The 23340-nt window shown below is 49.4% G+C and overlaps 1 protein-coding gene across 1 annotated transcript in view; it reads right to left on the reverse strand.

Annotated features, from left to right (window-relative positions):
* CACNG2 (calcium voltage-gated channel auxiliary subunit gamma 2) overlaps window positions 1-22365 on the reverse strand; it is a 110066-nt gene extending 87701 nt beyond the window's left edge. The window contains exon 1 of the mRNA XM_036108737.2: window positions 20931-22365. Within this exon, the coding sequence (XP_035964630.1) occupies window positions 20931-21141 (211 nt within the window). The 5' untranslated portion in view covers window positions 21142-22365. The remainder of the gene's footprint in view (window positions 1-20930) is intronic.
* Between the last annotated feature and the right edge of the window lie 975 nt (window positions 22366-23340).

Genomic DNA, 23340 nt, shown 5'->3' on the forward strand with positions numbered 1-23340 from the left:
TATTGCTATGAACAGAGTTTCTCTTCTAAAATGAAGTTACATGAGTTGAAAGGCTTTGGATACTGTGAAGAATGTTCCAAATGTTCTTATTATGATGACAATCCCTATGATCATCACTGCCATCACAATCTTGATCATCACCACCTTCATTACTACCTCTTCATCACCATCACCATCACCACCATCACCACCACCACCATCACCACCACCATCACCACGTGGCATCACTACCAACACCACCATCACCATCACCACCATCATCACCACCATCACCACCACCATCACCACCACCACCACTACCACCACCACCATCACCATCTCCACCATCATCACCACCACCATCACCACCACTACCACTACCACCATCACCACCACCACCATCACCACCATTACCACCACCACCACCACCATCACCCCCACCACCACCACCACCACCATCACCCCCACCACCACCACTAACACCATCATCACCACCACTACCATTATCACCATCATCACCACCACTACCATTATCACCATCACCACCACAACCATCACCTCCTTCATTGCTACCTTCATTGTTACCAGCACACCACATCTAACAACTCTGATTCTGTCCTGCACTCTTTCATTCTTTTTCTCCTGTCAACCTTTTTATAAATTTATTTTTTAAAAATTTTAAGATTTATTTGAGAGGGGGAGAAAGAGAGAGAGATAGCAGAGGCAGGGGCAGGGGCAGAGGGAGAGGACCCCAAGCAGACTCCTCACTGAGCATGGAGCCCAATGTGGAGCTCAGTCTCATGACCCTGAGATCATGACCTGAGCCAAAACCAAGAGTTGGATGCTCAAACGACTGAGCCACCCAGGCGCCCCATAAATTTATTTTTTTAATAAAGAATAGGAAAGAAAAATAGAAAAATCATGTCCTATGTTTTATTTTATTTAAAAATTTTTATCTGCTTTCTTCATAAGTTAGAAGCTCAAGGTCTGCCTATCTTTATCGATTGGTCAATCTATCTATCCATCCATTCATCTATCTATCATCTATCTACCTATCATCTTTTTCTTTCTCTTTGGTTGTATTTCTGTGACTTTTCCCTTTTTCTTTTTCTTCAGACCTCCACCCTCACTTGCAGTTGGTTTAGAGCTCAAAGCCTAAAGGTAACCGATGCAGCAACTTAGCACGTAGAGAATGCTTCCAAACGCTCTAGTACAGAGACCAGAACTTTCTTATTTGGAAACAGCACAGTGAAGAGCAACTAAGTTATTTTATCTTTCCTGGGGAAAAATAGTACATCTCTTTATTCAGCATCAAAAGTTTCTAAAATGGAAGACGGCAGTAAATCCACATCTTTGGTTGGCACCTGGTGCTTTAGGGCCATGATGTGCATATTGTTGACAACCAGTGAGTGCTTGCTGAATTGGATTTGAGTGTCAGCTTTTGGACAGGAAAGGACTCAAATCCATCGTCCCTTGGGCAACCACCTTTATTCTCAGTCTCTTTTCAGGTCACATCCTTAATCTCTCCCACTCCTTCCTTTTGTCCTTTATCGAAATTCATGATCCTGATGCTGAAGTAAAATTGATTACTGATGTTTGGAATCCACTGGGTTTCCAGGATTTAAATCCGAACTCCACCAACAACTAACCTGAAAAGGTCATTTTTCTTTTGGCCTCAGTTCTCTCATCTGTGCAACGGGAATCACTGCCATGCAGGAAACACTGTAGGGATTGAATGAAAGAAGGTCTATACAGTTGTAGCTCCCAAAGTATCCAGCCCACGGTAGACATGCACTCGGTACATGTACATTTCTTATGGAATGTCCCTTCCTCCTCTCCCTATGGTGTCCATTTTTGGTACAGCCAAAGGATGCCTGGGCTGCATGCTTTTGGGGACCAGCTTATCTTTACAATGTTCAGCCATTAGGAGAATCGGATCACTGAATTAGGGAAGTGTAATATAGGCAGACCAGGAGGCAGGATTCCCCTGTGGATTTGCTACCTTTTAGCCTCTGGATAGTCCATCTCCAGGGACAGGGATGATTCTCACAGTGTGGTAATACCTGGGGAAGGAGCTACAGGGCAGGAAGCCCCCTGCTGGAGTGAACAGGGTGAAGAGGGAGCCCTGAACCTGACTCCCGCCTCTGCACCTGTTAGCTGTGCCACTTTGGGCCATTTACTTAATCTCTGAGCTCCTTAGTCTCCTCCCTGCTACACGAGACCCTAACACAGATGCTGCGTGTTGTTCTGAGGAGACAATAAAAGCCCTTAGTACCTGGTGGCGGGGGGGGGGGGGGTGCTCAGCAGATGTTTTCTTCTCTTCCTTCCCTCTCTAGCCTCTCTTTCTTTTTGAAGACCTCCTTTTCTTTGCATTTCCTCCTCTTCCTAGGCTTTGTGACACAAGATTTTGAGAAATGCTGGCTGCTCACTGGTGGCTTGTGTGGAACCTGCAGTTGCTAGGAGCATGGCCACTAAAAAATCCAATAAGTAATAAATGTTTGATTGTATAAATAAGAAGAGCAACAACACAATTATTTGGGATCATTATTAAATTGTGAAATCCAATGAAGCCAAAGTGATAATAATTGCATTGAAAGTCAGTGGACAGCTACACCCTCTAATTTGTTGGAAAATACTACCCTACTTTATTATTGATGCTTAATCGTGCAATTATTAAAAAGAAGACCTCCAAACTGACAATACTAATAATGGTGATAAATCTTCCCGACATGGAGGGCTCTCACTTTGTTTTAATTGAAGGGAAGCTATGGAAGTGTTTTCCCTCATTTGAAAAAAAATCTTCCTTTTTTTCTCAGGCCATCTGTCTGGCTATTAAAATCCCATCAGCTTCATTGTGAGAACGCTTACTTCCCCCACGCCTGCCATCCCAAAGGGGGCTCTTAGAGCCAACTAGTTCACGACAGCTCAGGCCCCTCCAAAGGGAAAGCACACTGCTCTCAATTCTTTCTTTGAGGTATCCTGTCTTTCCCAGCCTCTCTGTTCATGGCTGCATAGATGGTGATTTATTTCCAACCCCCCACGTTAATACCCAGCAATTAGTTTATACCTTTAATAGTGTTGATTTGTTCAACTGTTTGAGAAATAACTGTCTCTTTTCAGCAGTCTAGGCTGTAAAGAGACAGTGCTGGATCTTCAGGATAAACATGCTCGGGGTGAAGTTCAGCACTACAATTTCAAGAGCATGCTCTATAGATGAACCTGTGAAACCAAGTGGTTGAGTCAGGACCAAAGGTAGGGAAGGACACACCTGTGTTCCTCTGCTCTGACCCAACACCTGGAGTCCTAACCCACATAATTGCAAACCTGTCCTAGATCCCTCCAAATCCTTTCTGCCGTTACTGTCATGCAAGACAGTCATTACTATTACTACAAGGCTGGGGCCTCACCCCCTCGCCCCCAGGACAGTCATTACTGAGAAATCTCATAGCATTTCTTCACACTAGCGGCAAATCCCTCAATGTTTGAGAGACTCTAGGGTGGAGAAAGAAATCCCTTCACTTCTAGTAGATGCAGAGGAAAGAGCTAATTCCTCTCCCTTAGGTGGTCTTGGGAGGGGGCATCTCCTGACCCTTTTCAGGAAAGGAAGAGGGGGGTGATTCTCTCCCGTCTCTCATCTGCCACAGAACACAGGAATAATAAGGCCTACCATGCAGTGGGTTATAAAATTTAAAATAATCTCTATAAAGGACTTGTACACAGAGTAGGGGCTCAAAAGATCATCGATGTTGCAAATCAAGATTTCCCAGCCTTCAGTCATTTGGGTGAAGACCTACAGGAAGACAGAGGGCAAGTCCTTCAGCTCAGGCTCATCTGTCAGCAAAGGAGATAGGCTCATGACCTCTCTCTGGGCTGTAGTCCACACCATTGTCCTTCCAGAGATGTAAGCATGGGTCAAATTTTAATGAAGAGCTGAGTGTTCCCTATGCCACAGAAAGGCTCTTGGAGTCCAAGCAATTTCTGTGGATTGGCCTCTGACCTTCTCTTTGCTTTCCACCCCAGTGGCCCTCTGTCACTAAAGAAGAAAGCCTATGAGTAATGGGGATGAGGAGACCCCAGTCTCTCCATATTTTCCAAACCTGGTGGATGGTTTATAAGTCAGAATGGTGCTTTTGCGAAGTGAATGATGGGCTGTTGTGGTATCTGAGATGAATTTAGTTGGTAGAGGGATGACCATTTCAACAGATTTAAGTGCAGTATTTTTAATGTGTGTTAAAATTTTCACTAGCGCATTAAGCAAGTGATTCCTTGGCTATTATTGCTTAGGATGAGGCTAAAACAGGATCAGTTAGAGAAGTATTCAATTAATAACAACATAGGTGGTACCTGGATATGGCAAACATAATGAAGGCGGTACCCAAATGACTGAAGGCTGGGAAATCTTGATTTGCAACATCGATGATCTTTTGAGCCCCTACTCTGTGTACAAGTCCTTTATAGAGATTATTTTAAATTTTGTAACCCACTGCGTGGTAGGCATTATTATTCCTGTGTTTTGTGGCAGATGAGAGATGGCAGAGAATCACCCCCCTCCCTGGGGTTGTGGAGCTGGTCGGGATTCAAACCCATGCCCGTCTGATGCCCTAACAGAGCTCTTTCTGCTGGATCGCGCTGCTTAATCAATCAGGGAAGAAACTAGGGCAGGATGTGGTTGGATTCTAGGGAAAATCTATGGTCCCAGGCTGCTCTGGTGTGCGGTCCTGTCGCCTGGCCTGTAATTTTAGCCCCAGTCCTGACCACAGGCTTTGCAGCTTCATCCCTCAGTCCAGGAATATTCCTCCCCTGCCTGGTTATTCTCTGAACTCTCTGGGTCTGGGTGAATTCTCCTCCTGCAGTGTTTTCGGGGCTGGAAGCGGGGTGTCTGTCACTGCCTGGGGTGAGGCAGGCCCCTCTCCGCACTCTGCTCCTGTTTCTCTTCCCTCCCACCAACTGTCATGGACCCTCTGGCTCCGCTGTTCCATCTGCTCCGAGAGGGGACGGCCCCCATGCCTGGCCGTCTTCCCTCCCTCCCAGCGGCCTCTGCCCATCCTTTGCATGTTCTCCCCCCAACATCAACCTCGTTTTGCTGCGCTTCTGCTTCCCGTTTGTTCCTTGGTCCCACCTCCTGCTTTCCCAGTCTCTCCTTTTTTAAGCCACTGTCTTAGACATGGGGTGGGGGTGGCTTCTTTTCCCCTGTGGTCCTCTTCCCTCGCAGGCATCAGCCACCCCGCCTATCCTGCCTCTGGCCATGTCCTTGGAACCCTGGTGCCAGGCACTGTGGCCACCGAGGCCCCCTGGGAAGGCCGAAAGGCACAGTGTTCTCAAGCTAGAGGGGAGGCCCTTTGAAACAGACCTTACCCGGCCAGGTTCTTCTGTTCTCCTGTGAACTTGGTCCTGGGGGAGGGACTCCGCTCTTGCTGGGCTGAGGCCGGGAGAGCAGCCTGTTCTCCGAGCCACTACTTCCATGGCGAGCCAAGACTCAGACCAGTGGATCCCTCCCTTCCTGCATCTGTCTTTTCATCCTTCCTTCCTTTCTTCCTTTTATCCCTTCTTTCCTTAAAACAGTTTGCTGACAGCCTACTATGTGCCAGACGCTGGCTATTGCATTCTGACTGATCAGCCAATCCCCCGTTTATGGACCAAGTGCCCATCATGTGCCAGGCACCCCACGGGGCAAGGGGGCACATAGGCAGGTCTGACAGCCCCCTGTCTCAAGGGCCTTACCACCTGCTTGAGGAGACAGAGACTCGAACACAGAGAAGCCTGAGAAAGTACACGATCTTTGTGCACTTCTGAACTGGCAGGGGCAGCAGATGCCCAAAGACCTTTGGCTTTTGCAGCCCGTGGGGAGATGGGTTGCCGCCTGGCTTTGGGCTTTGATCAGCTTCCATCCCCCACTGCACTGTGTTGGCACGAACACTGCCACTAAGGAATGCCAGACCGTTTCCGGCCACCCCTCCCCCCACCCCAGACGTACAGCCCCATCTCCAAGCAGATGCCCCCGTTCCTCTGTTTCTCAGTGCTATCTGAGGGCTCCCTTTTGTCAGATCCTACTGCCCTTCCATGTGACTTTGTGGGACAGGTAGAGAAGCCCGGAGCTCACCCAAGGGTGCACAGAGGCGTAAGCGGGAGCAATGGGATAGAGACCCAGGAGAGCAGGCGGCCCTGCCCACAGAGAGGCAGAGTATGTGGTCCACAGGGAATTTTTTGGTGTTGCAGGATGGCAAAATCCCATTGGTTCCACAAGCATTACTGAGCTCCTACTATGTGCTAAGTGCCCAGCTGGGTGCTGGAGGCTCTGCACTAAACGCTGGGAGGGAGCAGGGCATCCGGCTCCTGGTCTGTGGCTGGCTAGCTCCATGGCACTGGCAGAATCCCCTATCTCTCTGGGCCTCAGATTCTTTGGTCACAAGGTGAGGGTCTAGACTAGATGAGCTCCCTGGATATACTGCTAGATACTTTCCCTCAACCTGGAATAAAGAGGATCTTTTCCAGACTTCCTTATAGTGAATGTATGGTCAGGTGACACACTTCTGGCCAGTGACCGAAGCAAAAATATTCTGTGATATCTTTTAGGAAATTTCCTTAAGAACCATGTGACAGGTGCCCTCTGCCTGTGTCTCTTTGTGCCATTCTCCACCTTGATGCCTGGAATGTGAAGACAGTGGCTGGAGCTCTGGCAGCCATTCTAGACTGTGAGGTTGAAGGCCACACCATAGGGATGGTGGAGCAGGGAGCTGGTAGGCGCCTGCATTGCTAACCTATTTGTGGCACCTGGAGACCAAACTTATACTATGTGTCTCCAGATTGGTTTACTTAAGAGAGGATAAACTTTTGTCTTATTTAAGCCTCTGTTAATTTTATGTTTCTGTTACTTGTCAAGTCTAATCCTTCCTGATACAAGCTCTAAAATCCCTTCCAGGAGTACCATTCTGAGGTTGTGACATTAGGGGATCTTTAAACATTCACTCCCTGTACTGGGCAGAATAATGGCCTGCTGAAGATGCCCACACCCCAGTTCCTATAACCCGTGAATATGTTACATTGCATGGCAAGGGGGAATTAAGGTTGCTAATCGGCTGATCTTAAAGAGAGGGAGATTATCCTGGATTATCCAGGCGGGCCCAATGTAATCATGAGGGTCCTTAAATGTGGAGGAGGGACGCAGGAGAGTCAGAGTCAGAGGGATGCAACATGGGAGGGACTCTGTCTGGCACCTGCCAGCTTTGAAGATGGAGGAAGCCTTTCTGCCCCAATAGAACGTGGGCAGTCTCTAGAAGCTGGAAAAGGCCAGGAAACAGATTCACCCCTAGAGCCTCTAGAAGGAACACAGGCCCGTTGACACCTTGATTGCAATCCAGGGAGACCAATTTCAGACTCCTGACCTCCAGAACTGCAAGGTGATTAGTTGGTGTTATTTTAAGCCATTAAGGTTTGTGGTGATTTGTTACAGCAGCAATAGGAGACTAATACACTCCCTCCATTTCCTACAGGGAAGATAAGAGTCATAACACCCACATCATAGAGTGCTGTGTAGCCTAAGCAAGGTGACATATGTGTGGTCCTTAGGAGTCGGCCCAACACACAGGAGACCCTCAAACACCATCAGCTCTCAGGGGAAACCATCCATTCCTGTCATAACTGTGGGCACCACCGTTGACCCTAAATAACAACATTAGCTGAAATATACTGACGGGAAGTGCCCGGGACTAAACTAAGGCTTTACCAAGTTCAGGTGCTCTGAACTTATTCAGTGCTTCGGAGGAAGATTGCGATCTTCCTTTCAGAGGTGAGCAAACAGGCCCAGGTGGCTGGTGGCAGAGGTAGGATTTAGATCCACGTCCTCTGGCCATGCTCCAAAACCTTGCTTCTCAAAGTGTGGCCTGCAGACCTGTGACATCAGCCTCACCTGGGAGCTAGAAACAGCATCTCAGCCCCCTGCCTGGACCCCACCGCATCGGCACCTGCGGGTCAGTAAGACCCCCAGGGGGTTAGTGTTTCCATCACAGTTTGAAAATGCTGCTCTAGAAGAGGCCCTCTGCTCTGTCCTTGGCCTCACCCTCATGGGGGCGGCCTGAGGTGGTGTCATGTCCTTCTTTGAGCCGTTCTCTTTGGATCTCCTTGGCAAACTCCTATTCATGCTCCAAAACCCACTGTGAAGGGCATTTCCCGCGAACGCCTCCCCTGACCTCCCCAAATAGAGTTGCTGTCTCATCCCGCCATGCACACACCTTTATCAGTGCCCGAGCTCACTGGCCCCCATGCTTTTGTACGGCTCTGTCTCTTCTGCTAGGCCTCCATCCCTTTCAGAGCAGGGGCCTGCCTTCTGTCATCCAACGAACATTTCCTGAGTACCTACTATGTGCCAGACGCTGATCTCAGTCCTGGGGCTATGGCAGTAAATAGGACAGACCAAGGACCCTGGTCTCCCAGAGTTTCTATTCTGGTTGGGAGAGAAATAATATACACTCTAGACAAATTCAGAGAGCAGAAAGCATGATGAAGACAGTGAGGTAGGCAGGAGAGGCTGGGAAGAGGATGGGTGATGTCAGCAGCGGGGATCAGCGCAGACCCCCTTCCACAGGAGCTGACTGGTGTCTGAGCTCCACGAATCAGCACAGAGCCTGGCCTACCAAACATCCAACATGTGTCAAGCGGGATCCGATTTGGCCATTCCCACAGATCAAACGGCATGGCTTTACCTTCATATCCTATCCGTTCTGAGCAATTGCAGGGCGCCTCCCTCCTCCCTCCCCCGAAGACTCTGGAAATTTTCCTCTTCTCTATGAAGCTTTGTGAGGCAACCACGGAAAGTAGAGAATCCCCTGTGCCCCCCGTGCTCCAGCAACACCCCTGCCCTCTCTCCGCTGGCCCCACAATGTGGGCTGTCTCCCTGGTGCCTGCCATTTAGTTATTGAATAAAACACACCACGTGGCCTGCACAACAGGGTGCACTTCCCCCCGAACTGGGGTCAAGGTCAGAAAATGTCAACCTCTGAAAGAGAAACTATGGGGGTGGCATAAAGTGGGCGAGAGCCTCTCTTTAAAAGCAGCAAGTTCCTGTAGAGATGCTTTATGAACGGGGGCCGGTGAGGCTAGCCTTCCCCCTGAATCAGCCCCGTCAGCAGCCACTGCCCGGGGACCGCTGGCTCTCCATGCATTTATTTCCAGAGGCACGGCTTGGTTCACTCCGTTGGTGGCTCTGCCCTGCCTGGGCTGCTCTTGGTTTGCTTACATTTCCAGCACTTGGGGGCCATCGGGAGACACAGCCTCCGCCTACAATTTGCCATTGGCATCAGAGGAGCTGGGCATTCGAGGCAGGGCAGCCAGGGAAGACGCTTGGGAGCGGAGGGGACTTTGGGGGACTGCAGAGCCCCTGCAACCCCTGGAGGGACATCTGTCTGCTGCCTGCCCCGCCCCTGCCAACTGGGGCCAAACAGGAAAGGGGCCCCGTGCTTACAAAAACCTGACTGTTTTTCTCAAGAGAAGCCGAAAATAAGGGATTTTTATAGGGAAGTTCACGTGTGGAAGATTTGAGGGCTACACACAACTCCTGGGCAGGTCACTGTTTGCAACTGCTATAGGTCAGGAAGTGTGATCCGTAACAGGCAGGATACAACTTTTCCCATTTACACAAGAGAAAATCGAGCCAGAGAGGTGCCGTTCCTTGTCCAAGGTTACCTAGCTGGTAAGGGGTAACGCTGGGATTTGAACCCAGGCCTGGCTGGAATATCCTCTGATTATGAAGGTGCTGGAGAAAATCTGAGATTAAATATGTATCCTAATCTCTAGATGCAAAGCTATGTTCTATGTCTTTTTCTTCATTCATTCATTCATTCATTCATTCAACAAACACTGAGCTCCTACTACATGCCTGGCACTGGCGAGGCCTGGGGGACACAGATCTGGAATCCCTCTATCCAAGATGAAAGGTACCATCTTCTCCCTGCAGATTTCTCCTCTTTGCCCCATTTCAGACAAGGTCATTCACTGTCACACCTTCCTCAACAACAGTCCCCAGGTCCTGTGGATCCTCTGGGGTCAGTCCCCTTCCCTGGGTCAGCTGCTTCATCACTTGTCAGACTGTGCAATCCTCTCCTTCCAGGAGTCCCTGCTCTGTCCTCCTCCTCCTCTTCCCATCCCCACTTCCCGAACCATCCTCCCAAAGTGCGAGTTTGACCGTGTCGTTCCCTTCTTGACAATCTCCTCTCTGGTCTCCTTGCACAGCATAGCCGTCCCTCCACGATGTGGGCTCTGTCCAATCTTGTCCCTCGGTACTAATACCTTCCCTTACCTCCCCTCCGAGCAATACCAGAAACCTTGTGTGGTCCCCTGAACAATCCGTGCTCTCTCACACCTCTTCCTGGAGCAAGGTCCCCACCCTGAGTGTGCTTGCTTGTGTCCCTATATCCCCCACTAGAGTATAAGCTCCTGGAGGGCAGGGCCACATCTTCTCACCTTTTTTAAATAGGATGGTACTTGGCACGTAGTAACCCAGTGAATTTTGTTGATGAAGTGGCTAAGGGAACTCATGGTCTAGAAGTAGAGACAGAACCAGAAACAAGTAACGGGAAGATGGAAGATGTGTTAGAGGCATATGTGGACGCTGGGGGAGGAAAGAGGGAGGGGATGTCACCTAGGTGGGAGGCAGCTGAGGTGTTAGGGAAGTGGCAATTTAGCCGAATCCTGGAGACAAGCAGAATGTGGTTGGGAACAGGCCCTCTTGGCAGAGGGTGGGGGAGAGGGTATATGCACCCTCTCCCCCTCCACGAACTGCAGAGAGAGGGATGTCCATGCATTTTGAGGCATTCTTCTGTTCTCAAAGCAATGAGAAAAAACTGGCAGCCCGGCCACTTTTCCCCACTCTGCCCTGGGTAGGGAGCCTATCCAAACTGACGCTTCAAAGTTTTGAAGACTTCATCATGCGTGGAGTACAAATGGCAATTTCTGCTCAGCCTTGCCTTCAACTTCTCCGAGATATTTATTTATAAATTTGGGGGCTAGGGGAAAATTGCAAATATAATTAGTGTAACAGAAGGCTGTGCACAGGTTTTGGGGATGGACAGCTTGGGCTCTGCTGTATGACCTCGGGTGAGTTACTTAAGATGGAGATAATGGGCATCACCGTATATACCTTCAGAATCATAAAGGTTAAATAAGAGCTAACCTCTGGAAAGCATCTAAATAGTGCTTAGCACAAAGGAAGCACTCAATGGGTGATTAGCTATTATTATTCTAGTTATTATGAGTTTCAAAGTGATGTCAGGGTTACCTCCTTTGCAAAATATATCGGAGGAAAACTGGGGGGAAAGGTTTCCAACCTTAGGGACAATTCAAGAAGGATGAAGGATCAGAGGTGTGGGGACAGAAGTGACAGAAAAGAATGCATGATCCTTTATGCAGAGAAAGCGAGAGAGGAGAGCAGTGGGTCAAGACTGGAATAAAGGTCTCGGGGTCAGCAGCAGCCAGTCACCAGTGAATTTTGCCCCACAGCCAGGCCAGAGAGAGGCTGGCGCTGGGGGATTTAAATGGCATGTTGATGGGGTAGTAAAACAAGTAGCTGATTCCCCGTCCAACGAGGCCCCAGCAACCGTGCACCTGGGATCTCATACCTAATCCTCGGCATTCTTGTTAGCAGCCGGAAGACTACCCAAGGTCAAGGAAGTTCAGGGAAGAGTGAATGAAGACTGTCAGCAAGGGAAAGGAGCGGCGGCTCCTCAGAGCCGACCCAGGGCTGCTAAGCAGTGCCTCTGGGCCAGGTGATAAGGAACAAGGATTTAGATTGAGAGAAAAGGTGACTGCTGCCTGGGAGGGAGCAGGTGTGCTGTGGCTTATCAGCTTCCTGCAGCTTTATGCCGAAGCTGTGGCCCCGAGGCACCCCCCCCCCCCAGAGAGCCTCCCAGGGTGCAGGGCGCAAGGGGGATCACCTGCCTATTCTGAGTCTTTCACAAAGGGGTTCCGGCCAAGCCTAGGAGAAAAGACTGGTCAAGAGGATGCTGGGAGATTTTGTTTAGGAGCCTGTCCCCTCCCTCGATGGGAGCTCCTTGAGGGCAGGCGCTGTTTCTTTAGTCATTGATCCAACGTGTGGCTCCTCAGCACTCTCTCTGTCTGCCAAGACAGATGCGGCACCCGCCTTCATGGAGCATTCAATCTTTTTTTTTTTTTTAAAGATTTTATTTATTTATTTGAGAGAGAGAGAGAGAATGAGAGAGAGAGCACATGAGAGGGGGGAGGGTCAGAGGGAGAAGCAGAATCCCTGCTGAGCAGGGAGCCCGATGTGGGACTCGATCCTGGGACTCCAGGATCATGACCTGAGCCGAAGGCAGTCACTTAACCAACTGAGCCACCCAGGCGCCCCTGGAGCATTCAGTCTTATAGGGGGACACAGATCACAGACAAGTAAATGCTAGGAAGGGAAAAGTCAATGTTAAAGGTTGAAGAGGGAAAGGAAAGAGGGTAACAGGACTGGGGGCTTCTTTAGAATAGGGTAGTCAAGAAGGCTCCTTGAGAAGGTGACATTTGAGCAGAGACTTCCTGCATCTTTGTAACCGTGGGGGCTGGCGGGGGGGGGGGGGGGTTATACCGGGAAGTCAGAAGAGAAGGGAAGACCTCGATGCACCTGTTTTGTGCATCCCTTATAATCTCTCTTCTCTCTGTTTACTGCAACCAACTCTGTGCAAGTCACCTGCTCACTGCAACAACCTCCACGTTGTGCCTCACCCCTTCCCAGTAAAGCTCACCAGCTCCGGCCGACCCCTGGTGCCCTCCGGGAAAGCCTCAACATCCAGTGAGCTTGCTAATGGGTAAAGCCACTGGCTGTCTTTGCTTGAGCCTTCCTGGGCCTCCTTTTCTTCCATGCTGAAACACATACTGCCCTGTGAGCCATTTCTGTTCCTTTGGGAGCACATCCCCACTGCCTCCCAGGCTCACTCCTCCCTGCCTTCTCCCTTCCAGCCGCGCGGGACCCTTGGCATGGCAGCTTGGGCATCTGTTTCTGCACCTGGCCCTTCCTTCAGTCTGAGGTGCTCTTCCTCTCCCTAGCTTGCTCACCCCTACGCATCCTTCAGAACCCGGTCTCCCACGGCACCCGCCCCCCCAGTCTCTGTGCTCCCAGAATCCCCTGCGCTTGTGTTCCGTGCTGTGCTGTCGTCATAGTCTGTTTACTGCTGTGTCTTCAGTGCTAGACAAGAAGTCTTTCTTGCCCGAGGTCAGGGACTGAGCCTTTGACTCTGTCCTAGACTCTCACACAGTACCTGCTATTGCTCAGGGAACGGCTGTTGGACAGAGATCCACTGTCACCCTTTTCCTTGTCAAGAAAGGTGCTGTAGGACCACACTCTTCTGCCTTCTGCTGCTCCCCGAGTCACGGGAAGGCACTCGCTGTGTACTGGTGAAATCCCTCAGGCTCTCTGAGCACCCTGCCTGCATTTCCCTCTGCCAGCAAGATAGCTTAGCATCTTCATATGCTTCTAAGGCACATATTTTAGCTTTCAAGGTTCCTGAACCTCGAGTGTGTTTGACAATTGATGTGTCCATTAAGTTCGTTCTCTCCTCCCCCAAAAGCTGTTTCAGTAGATGGTTCACTTTATAACTGATCGTGCCTGGGAACCGAGGGGAGATGGAAGTGGGCGAAGAAGGCCCTCTCGCAGCCAGGAGAGAGGACCAGAATGCCACGAGGCCCACGCAGCTCACCAACGATCCCAAAACGGTTGACATGCATTTCTTGGCATTGGGGATGAAGAGCTCTCCTCTCTCATTCCTATTTTCAAAAAGTCTGCTGGATATAACTGAGCCGCATTCAAATTCCAGCTCAAATCCTCGATGATCCTAACCGATTGGAAGAGATGCCAGGAATCTCTCTGAACTTGTGGGAGGGGGAGGAGAGGCGGCAACAGGCTGTCAAATGTCTGGTATGGAGTGGGGCCTTTTGGCGAGATGCCTGTTCTTTGGGATCCCCTGTGGGGACTCACCTGGATGGTCCTCAGGATGGGGGGCCTGCTCACCACTGCCTTCCTGTGTTAGCACAGGGCTGGCACCTGCTGTCAACACCTCCGCTGAGCGGATTTTGAATTTTGTTGATTGGAGTTGAGTCGATCTATTCCCTCCCTTCTCTGTACTCTCAGGGGGAGTTCGGAGGCCAAAGAGACCAGCACGATCAGATTGGGATGGAAGCAGGAGGAGTAGGGAGCGGGGCTCGAATCCTCACAACGACCCTAGGGACGGTCACTAAACGGATGGCACAAAGGAGGCACAGAGATGAAATTAACTAGTCCAAGGTCACACAGCTTATAAGCAAGAAGCCAAAAGTCAAAGAACAAAACTCTTTAACAAGACTAACAAGGCCACACACCTCTGGGACTTAAACTACTTCTGCACCCCTGTCCCCACACCATCCAGCACTGTCACCCCACTACAGACCCACCTCCAGCCTTCACCCAGGCCTCGCCTCGCTCTTCCTCACTGATCTCTGCACTTGCTGCCCTCTGACCTGGAATGGCCTTTCTTCCTCTCTTCACCCAATTAACTCATACTCCTCCTTCAGATATTCATTCTCGTGTCCCCTCCTCAGGGAAGCCTTCTCTGATTAGATACCATCTCGATATTCTGAACTCACAGTCCCATGTGACCTCCCTTGAGAACGCTTATCATGGTTGTAATTTACATATATGTGTGTATACATATTCTTTGAATTAGGGCCTATCTCTCCCAGTAGGCTCTAAGGACTGAGGGCTGTGACCCTGAAAGGAGCCACTTCCCATCCTGACTTCAACCTGGCGCTTTGCAGAACTTCATCAAAGATTTAACAAATAAATGAGCGAAGGAATGGCCTGATCTGTACCTATAAACTAACCCAGAAACTGAAAATGCATATATCATTTGAATACGGGTCTTTCTGCCAAAATACTTATATCTGAGGCTGAAAGGAACCATCGAATTTTGAACAGGTTAAAAATCTTTTGCATCATTCGTCCGGTATCTTCTCCTCCCGCCTGACCTGAAAGCGAACGCTCAGGGGAAGCTCTCCTGCAGGATCTCTGTGACAGCCGCTCTGGACGATGTGGAGGCAGGAAAGCTCGGCCAGGATCTATTTAGAGGACGCTCACCCCCCAGCACTTCCTTCTCAGGCATTTATTTTTTTCTCCAAACACTTTTCCTTTTTGTTATCTTTCCTTATTCTTATCCCTTGTGTGTTGAACACTGCTCTCCCTTCTCTCTCTCCCACCCTCTGGCCCTCCTCTGTCTCAAGTTCACTATTTTCTGGAATGTCAAAAAAAAGGATGCTTTTGCCACCACTGATCACCGTGTACCACTGAAAGAACAATCCTTTGACGGTGTGAAGGGACCGCCATTTCTGAATCCCCACCGCGTCCTACGTCCTACGTTCACGCCCCAACAAAGGCTGACGCCTTGCAACGTCCTAGTTGCCATGGTTACAGCAAAGCGCAAAACAGACCGCAATCCCTGCCCTCATGGAGCGCGCAGTCCAGGGGTGGCGACAGACAACAAATACCACGAGGAGACTATGTACTGTGCTAGAAGGTGGTAAGTACTCTGTAAAGAAAAAGAAGACAGAGTATGGAGGACTGTAGGAGGGGTACAGGTTGGGGTTGTTGATTGCAACCGCAGACAAGTCGGTCAGAGAAACCACCCTGTGAGAAAGCTATTTGGCTTTCTTTTCACAGAGAAGGAAACAGGCTTGAAGAGGTGAGAGAACCTACCTCGGATCTCCCAGGCTGCAGTGCTTGGAATGAACCCAGGCCCGTGTGGCTGCAAAATTGTTTCAACTACACCCCACGCCACAAAGCTTCCCCTGAAAACTTCCATGACTACAGGGGACCTAAATTTGCTGTTTTCTGAAAAATGCTTGCAAACATAAAACCAATGGATAGTTTACATTAAGGACACTTCCGAAAATGAAAGGGCAAGCCCAAAGAGGCACGTGGTGGGTCTGGCCTGAAGTTCAGTGTCGCATTCCTTCCGCCTTGTGGGAGTGAGGGGGTTCTGGCAGAACTGTCTCTCTTCAAAGCACAGGGCAGCTGGAGTGAGTGGCGTTTGGAGAGTCAGGTGGGTCAGAACCCAGATTTCCTGACAGGCTCAGGCTGGGCCCTCGATGGGGGACGCTTAATGGGACACAATAAAATCCAGTGCTAGCAGTGAATATGAGCACAAGGCCACACAGTAGGCCAGGGTATGTGCATAGAGCCCTCTGGAGGCTTGCAGGGTGGAAGTGAGGGGCCTGGATTCAAGTTCTGGCTCTGCCCATATGGCCTTGGTGTGTGATGTCACTCCTGTGTGCCTAGTTCTGCTCAGCTGTGAAGGGCAGTGGGGGCGGGAAGGGCAGTGTGAGTGGGCAAGGACTCGCAGAGTTTGTTCCTCAGTAAAGGGTTCAAGTTTGCCTTCCCAGGTGAGGATGCTTAAGAATGTGGGGCTTGGCTCTATGGAAAACTGCTGGTCAGAACCTAAGACCTTGGGGACTATTCTCAGGGTCCTGGGAACTGGGTGGAGAGGTTTGCTAGAGAATAGAAGATTCTGGGGTACCTAAATGGGGATGGTCCATAATGCCTGCTTTCTACCCAAAGTGTCTGTTCCAGTGACTATTACAATCCAAGTGGACTTTGGTGTACTTTAAAAGCGGAAAAGGGGAGAAAATCAATTGGTTATTTTTTCCTCACTTGCAGAGACTGAGTCTACTGATAATTTTCCGCTAGCCAATTAGGAGCCACACAACCCTAATGACAGACTCCTTCTGAATTGAATTAATGAATTTTGTGATTTGTTATTATTCTTTTAAACAAGATGCACCAGGAAGAACAAACCAACCATCCTGACTTCCTCACCCCCTTCTTCCTTTCTTCATTACTCGCTTGTCACATGTCCTTATGATGTTTGAATTAATTTAAATAATTTGAAGAATTTTGAAATCAATCCATTGATAAATATTTTTATGCACCTATTGTGTGCAAAGTGCCTACAAAGGGTCAAATAATCTTGGGAATTCTGGAGTGATTAGGTATATCATGCGATGGCCCATTAAGAACTTCCATAATCAGCTCATCCACACTTAAAGGTAGATTATCTGGGAAAGGCTGTTGGCATCCCTAAAATAGGGAGAACTTTCCTTCTGGAGAACAAGAGAGGCACGGCTGAACCCAGCCTGGAGCCCTCGCCACCTTGCAAAGGGTATGCAACTATCAACTTGACAGAGACAGTTCAGGAAAATTGAGACACTTCTTGCTCAAAGAGAGTCGGGAGGTAGCAAGGGTTGCAGAGCCACCGTGAGCAAGCAGCACATGGAAGCAAAGATGGGAGAAGCCGTGGATGGAAGAGGAAATCGGAAATTCAGTGGAGAGAATGTAACAGTGGAGACAGAGAAGACGATTTCTGCGCTGCTTCACAGCAAGGAAAGGGGCGAGAGAGGGAGGGCGGGTTCTGCTACCGACCGCGTTGTACTGCTCCTGACTCCTCCTCTGCAGGGCTGGAAATCCTCTGGGGGAGCCGTGGAGCCCGGACGGAGGGGAGGGAGGCGCAGGAGAGAACAAACACAGAGTGAATTTCTTGCTGCCCCTGGAGACAATGATTCCTTTAGGTGACAACAGAGGTTAATATCCTGAGCAGCAAGGCACAGCACGGCCCAGAGATGCCTCGCTCAGAAGCGATGCTTTCGGGTCCTGTTGTGGATTTTATTGAACTGTTCCCTGAAAGGGCCAACTCATCTCTCCATTCGGAGGCTCTTAGCGCAGCTTTCCTGAAAAGTTCAAGGACTTCTATCGGGCTCCACGTACGTGGATCCACATGCAGCCCGTCCCACCCCGTCAGTCCCACTAAGGACTCCCAGTCTGCTAGGGAGCTCAGGTTCACACACAGAGACTCGGCTGTTCACTCTGCAGAGGGAAAAATAATAAAGGTTGTGGCTTCTTCTTGGTTCCTCTCCTCTGCTGCTGGGTGTCAACCCCTAACAGGTGGTTCTGTCCCTCCTCATTCTTCAGCAGACTGGTACACTTCAACAGCAGCAACAGAGGCAGGGAAATATTTTCTGATTTTTATTTTCATCAAGAAGTGAATGGAAGAAAAAGCGTCTCAGGCGACAAAAAGCCCGAGTGAAAACCAGAAAGCGGAAGAGATCAGAAGCAGACAGGGTTGTTTTTTTATCTGGAGTTATCAGCATCTTGGGGAGATTTGAAGTCTGTTCACAACTTTTTTGGGGGGTGTGGGCAGGAAATACAATAAAGAGGTGATGGGGGAATCTTTTTTGAAAGCCCCATTTCTCACAAAAAAACATAGACTGGGGGACAGGTGAAGCGCTGACAACATGATCTCCATAAAGGCTGACCCTATTTTGAATGCTCCAGAAAGCGAGTATAGGAACTCCCCACGAGAACCATCTGTGCCAACCTTCAGAAATAAGTGCTCTTACGGTCTTCAAAATCTTTAAACCACTTCCTAAGTGGCCAAAGCCCAACTTCCTAAGGCAGTCCCAGGCCCACAAAGCCCCACAGGGACAGATGCTTTAGAAATTGAAGGCCAGGTTGAACTAGGGCCCCGAGCACCCACCCTTCCTGCCTGTGCTTTGGCTACAAGTGGAAAAGGAATAGCATCCTGAAGGGAGCTTGCCCCAGCCCTCCCCTCACTGCCTGGAGGCCCCAGGCCTGGGAGAGGGGCCAAACCCACAGCTCCGGTGCACATCACACAACCCTTGGGAAAGTGTTGTAATCCTAACCCTTTTAGGGATGGTTGGGGGGGGTGGAGGGTGGCAGGGGGTGCAGCATGGAGGGAAAGTTAAAGGGGGTGGGCAGCACATTTGGGGATGTAGGCACCAAACAGATGGAATTTAAATGAAAATACTTCAGCCTTTTAATATACAAGTGATCCAAAGCCACCTCTAGTCCTCTTGCCTTCTGGGAATTATAAAATGTTTCAGAGATCACAGAATGAAGAATTTGCAAGTAAAACCCTGATAACAAAGTATATTTATACCAACTTAGCAATTTCTGAGTATATTTCTCCTAAAATCATATTCCATCTTTCCTCTAATTTCTTGGCTGCATATCTCCATCCATCTAACTAAAATCCAAGGAAGGCAAATTGCTACTATGATCATTTCCCTAAAGCAACTCTCATTCACTTTGCTTTTCTTCTGTTTTGGAATAGAAGTCTGCCATAAATGTTTAATTAAATGGAAGCCTTTCCACTGTTAATGACAAGCTGCTTGAAAGGCTTTTCATTTTTTAAGGACGGGTGTGTTTAAAACAGTCCCTATTAATTTCCTGATATTGATTCTCTGGCTGGGGAAGAGCATAGAGTATTCAGCATACAGCTCCTCTGCAGACTATGTTCAAGGCAGCGGTTTGGATTGAGAAAGGGCACCAAATGCAGTATGCGTCAAATAGACCATCGCTCAATGAAGTCACTTAGCTATTCAAAACATGTTCAGCCATCACTCAACCGTTTGCACCAAGAATGTTGGGAGGGGGGCACGAAACTGGTGCTCTTTCCCAGACATAACCATTTCCCAAAGAGCGGCTTTTGCTCAGTTTGGGTTAGACCCTGGGCCACATCAGTTTCTCCCTCTCCCGTCCGTTTCCCTCTCTTCTCCCCCATCTCCTGGCTTCAAGTCCCTGCATCGCTATCCCATGTTGAGCTTAACAAACAATCCTGCGGTCCCCGCTTCCCAGCGCTGCCTCAAACGGCCTCCGGCATTGGTTCATGTCAGAAGCAAAGCACATAACCCTTTCTCTCTGCACAGAAACATGTATCTCTCTGTTCACGTTTTTCTATGGGTAGCTGTAGCTTGTACATACAGATACGGATACATATATATATATATATATAGCCATTCAAATGCAGTCCCTCATATTCAAGTCTGTTGCTAAATGCAGGTTGTATGACCTGCAGGAGTTTTTTGCTTTTTGTTTTTTTTTTTTCTGTGCTTATTAATGTATCTCAGAAACACATGCCTTCATCTGTACCCTGATCTCCCAGGCTTTACACCGTGGGGACCCCTTGGCCCACAGCACATGCACAGACACACATGTCTCAGTGACCCTGCAAGATCAAGGCAAACAGCTGATACCCCTGGTCCACTGCCCCCCCTTTCCCCCCTCAAGCTCCCCAAGCCCTTGCCTCCCTCCCGGCCTCCCTGCACAATGTCTGATGCTCAAGTTGGCTTCAATGCTGACTGTATTGCTTCTGGATAACAGGCATGTCACTCTGCGTGGATGTGAACTGGTTCTCAGCCTAACCTGCAAGTCAATTGCTGTTTATTAGAACTTGGGCTTGTTTCCTGTGAGAGACGTATGTATTTTTAGACTTTGTAAACGTTAAAGCACACACATACACACACGCAGCCAGTCGCCCCGAAAGATATGTGTGGCTCATAGACATTACGAAATGCTCTTGAACTCAGCTTGAGATCCTGGAATAATTAGGATTTACCAAATAAGGATTCTTAGAAACAACAGATTTTTTTTTTTAAAGGAGATTTGCAGATAATGATGTGTCTGGGACTTTTGGGGAGTAAGGGGAGGAGGAGGGGGAAAGGAAGAGCATTTTCGAATTCTTCATTACGAAAAGAGGAACAGCGTTGAGAGAAGCAATTATTTTCGCCCCTTGTAGACGGCAATGCTACACCAAATGGCAAATCCTAATGATTCCAAAGCAGGCAGAGCTCATTCGACTTTTAAAGACAATTTCTTGTTGTTTTCATCATATCATAGATTATTCCAATGAAGAGGTTTAGGGGAAGGGGGGGTGGTGGAGGCTTGAGAGTTGAGTATGGTTTCTGCTTATTGATTTTCTTTCCTCTGAAACTAACCCAACCAACCTTGATCTGTGGTGGAAGGAGTGAAGTAAGAAAATGGTGGAATGTAAAGGGGACTTATTTGGAGGAGGGTGGGGAGGGGGAGTGAGAAGGGGAGGGGTGAAGTGGAGAGGGGGAGGAGATGGGAAATCAAATACCTTCTAGGCAGCAGGTTCTCCATAATCCAGAATGGGTCATAACTTCCTCGTTCTTTTTGCTGGTTTCGTTCTCACTGACACTTTTGGTCTTGCAAACCCCTCTGGAGTAGAGCCAGTAGTCGGTTCCCACGGCTATGGTCATCAGACTGAAGGCAGCGAAAGCACCAACGGTGGTTAAAAGCATTTGAACACCTCGATCAAACAGCCCCATAATTCTTCATTATATAAACACCCAACCGACTTCTGGTTCTCGGGAGAGTGTGTGTGAGGGTGCGAGTACTAAAGCAAAAAATAAATAAATAAAAATAATTCCACTACTAATATAATGGATATATGTGTGACTAGAGACTATGGAGAGATATAAAAACAGGGAGGTAAGAAAGCTCACGGAAAAGAGTGTAAATTATAAAGATCACACGGGAAGAGAGGCTTGCCTTTTGAGATCAGAAACTGTTCCAGTTGCAGTAATTTTTTTTTTTTAAAAAAGGAAAAAAAATAAAAAGACACCCCCCACCCCCCCAAGTGAGATGCCTTAATCTCTTTTCCTAAAATTCCGGTCTCCAGTTTCCATATGTGATAGCTAATTTGGAGATGGCTTCCACAGTGAACCGGGGAACAGCCGCATTCTCAACACAATCTCTCATGGTCGGGACCTAGACAGTTAGAGATTGTAGAAGCCGGGATGCAACCTTCAGTCTTCGTGCTCGGCTCTGCGGCCTGCGCCATGAAAATCCTTTGCTTCGCCAGTTCTCTTCCTTGGCGGGGCGGGGGGTGGGGGGTGGTCTCGGGCGCTTTCGTTTCAGACCAGACTTCCCAGTATTCTGTAAGCCCTTGATTTCAGCTGAACAGGTGCGGGGGTCTCGCCTTCCATGGTTTTGCCCCGGCGGCGGCGGCGGCGGCGGCGGCGGCGGCAGCAGCAGGGCGGGCAGGCACGGCGGCGGCGGCGGCGGCAGGACGAGCAGCGGCGGCGGTTATTGTTGGTGGCGGGGGTAGTGTTGGCGAAGTGGGGGAGGGAGGGGGTTTCTTCCGAAGAATCGAGGCGGGTTTCCCTCCCCCTATCTGCAAAGCTCCTGGAAACAAGGGAGCCGGCGTCTTGCTGCAGGATGGGCCGCCCGCCTGCCCCCCCACTCGCTGCCCGCTCGGCCCCCGGCGGAGGCGCTCCCACCTACTGCATTACCGGGTGGTGCTGAACTGGACAGCTCCCTGCGCCGCTCGCTCCGCGCGCTCCCCGGCTCGCTGGGCGGCCCGCCAGGAGGGGGGCGCGGGGCCGGAGTCCTCCCTCCCTTCGGGGGTGGCAAGGCCAGGGCAGAGCGGGGGGGCTGCCTTTCCTCTTTTTACCCCTCTCCCCAGTCCTAAAATGAGCGCTCTCCTGGGCTCCCGGAGCTCAGAGGAAGGCGTAGCTAGAGATAGCTCGCTCCCTCTCCCTCTCCCTCTCTCTCTCTCTCTCTCTCTCACTCTCTCTCCCCTGCCCTCCCCCCTTGGTGTTTCTTCCAGCTCAGCCTCCTTCTCATTCCATCTCTACGTGCCCAGAGCTTCAAATACAACCCTCCCATCACAGTCAGATGGGCACAAAACTTCGACCCGCCGTTTCTCTGCCTGGAAGCGGTGAAAATATAGCCTGGATGGGTAATACAAACACGATCTATACGTGTTTTCACTTTGCTGTTTCGGGGGATTTGTTTTGTTTTATTTTATTGGCATGTTAGCCGTGTCTCCTTTTGGTCGTTCCTCTCTCGTCTCTTTGTCTCTCTCCAGCTTGCAGGGGGTGTGCTGTGCACTGTGTGTGTGTGTCTCTGTAGTTCTCTGTGAAATTCTGAATCTGCTCCTACAAGCAGACATTTTGGAAAGATTATTCATGGAAAAGGGGGTGCAAAAGGGTGGCTGGTGGCTGGGGCTTGGGCAATGATTTCCATCTCAGGGATGAACATGTTTGCAGGGGAAGTGGGAGAAATGTGAATCCTTCTAAGTTCCCGTGTCATTCATAAACTGGATCGGAAGAGATAAAAATCTCCCTGCTGTGAACACTGAAACACATCACAACCCCCCCCCCCCCAGCAGAATGCTATCCTGGGTTAATTACAGCACTACCTCTTCTTTCTACATGTGCAACTTTTCCTTAATGTGACTCCTGGAGAAAGAAGCCCATCAGATTCCTGCTGCTATTGATTACATTTTTCTCTGATCAATTTCATAGTTAAGTGAGGGAGAGCACATGAGGCACGATGTAGGTGCACTGTTTTTCATTTTTGGGGGGAGGAGCCTAGAGAGAGGTGTGAGTCTGGTGGGTCTGTTGGGGGTTACAGATGTTTTAATTGCATAACTCAGTTATTCCATACTTTCTTCTCTTTCCCTCCATTTTTGTCTTGAGATCATTTGTTTGACAATTTCTCAGTGATTTGGTGATTATCAC

The sequence above is a fragment of the Halichoerus grypus genome, chromosome 6 (assembly GCF_964656455.1).
Source record: "Halichoerus grypus chromosome 6, mHalGry1.hap1.1, whole genome shotgun sequence".
Classification (NCBI taxonomy): Eukaryota; Metazoa; Chordata; class Mammalia; order Carnivora; family Phocidae; genus Halichoerus; species Halichoerus grypus.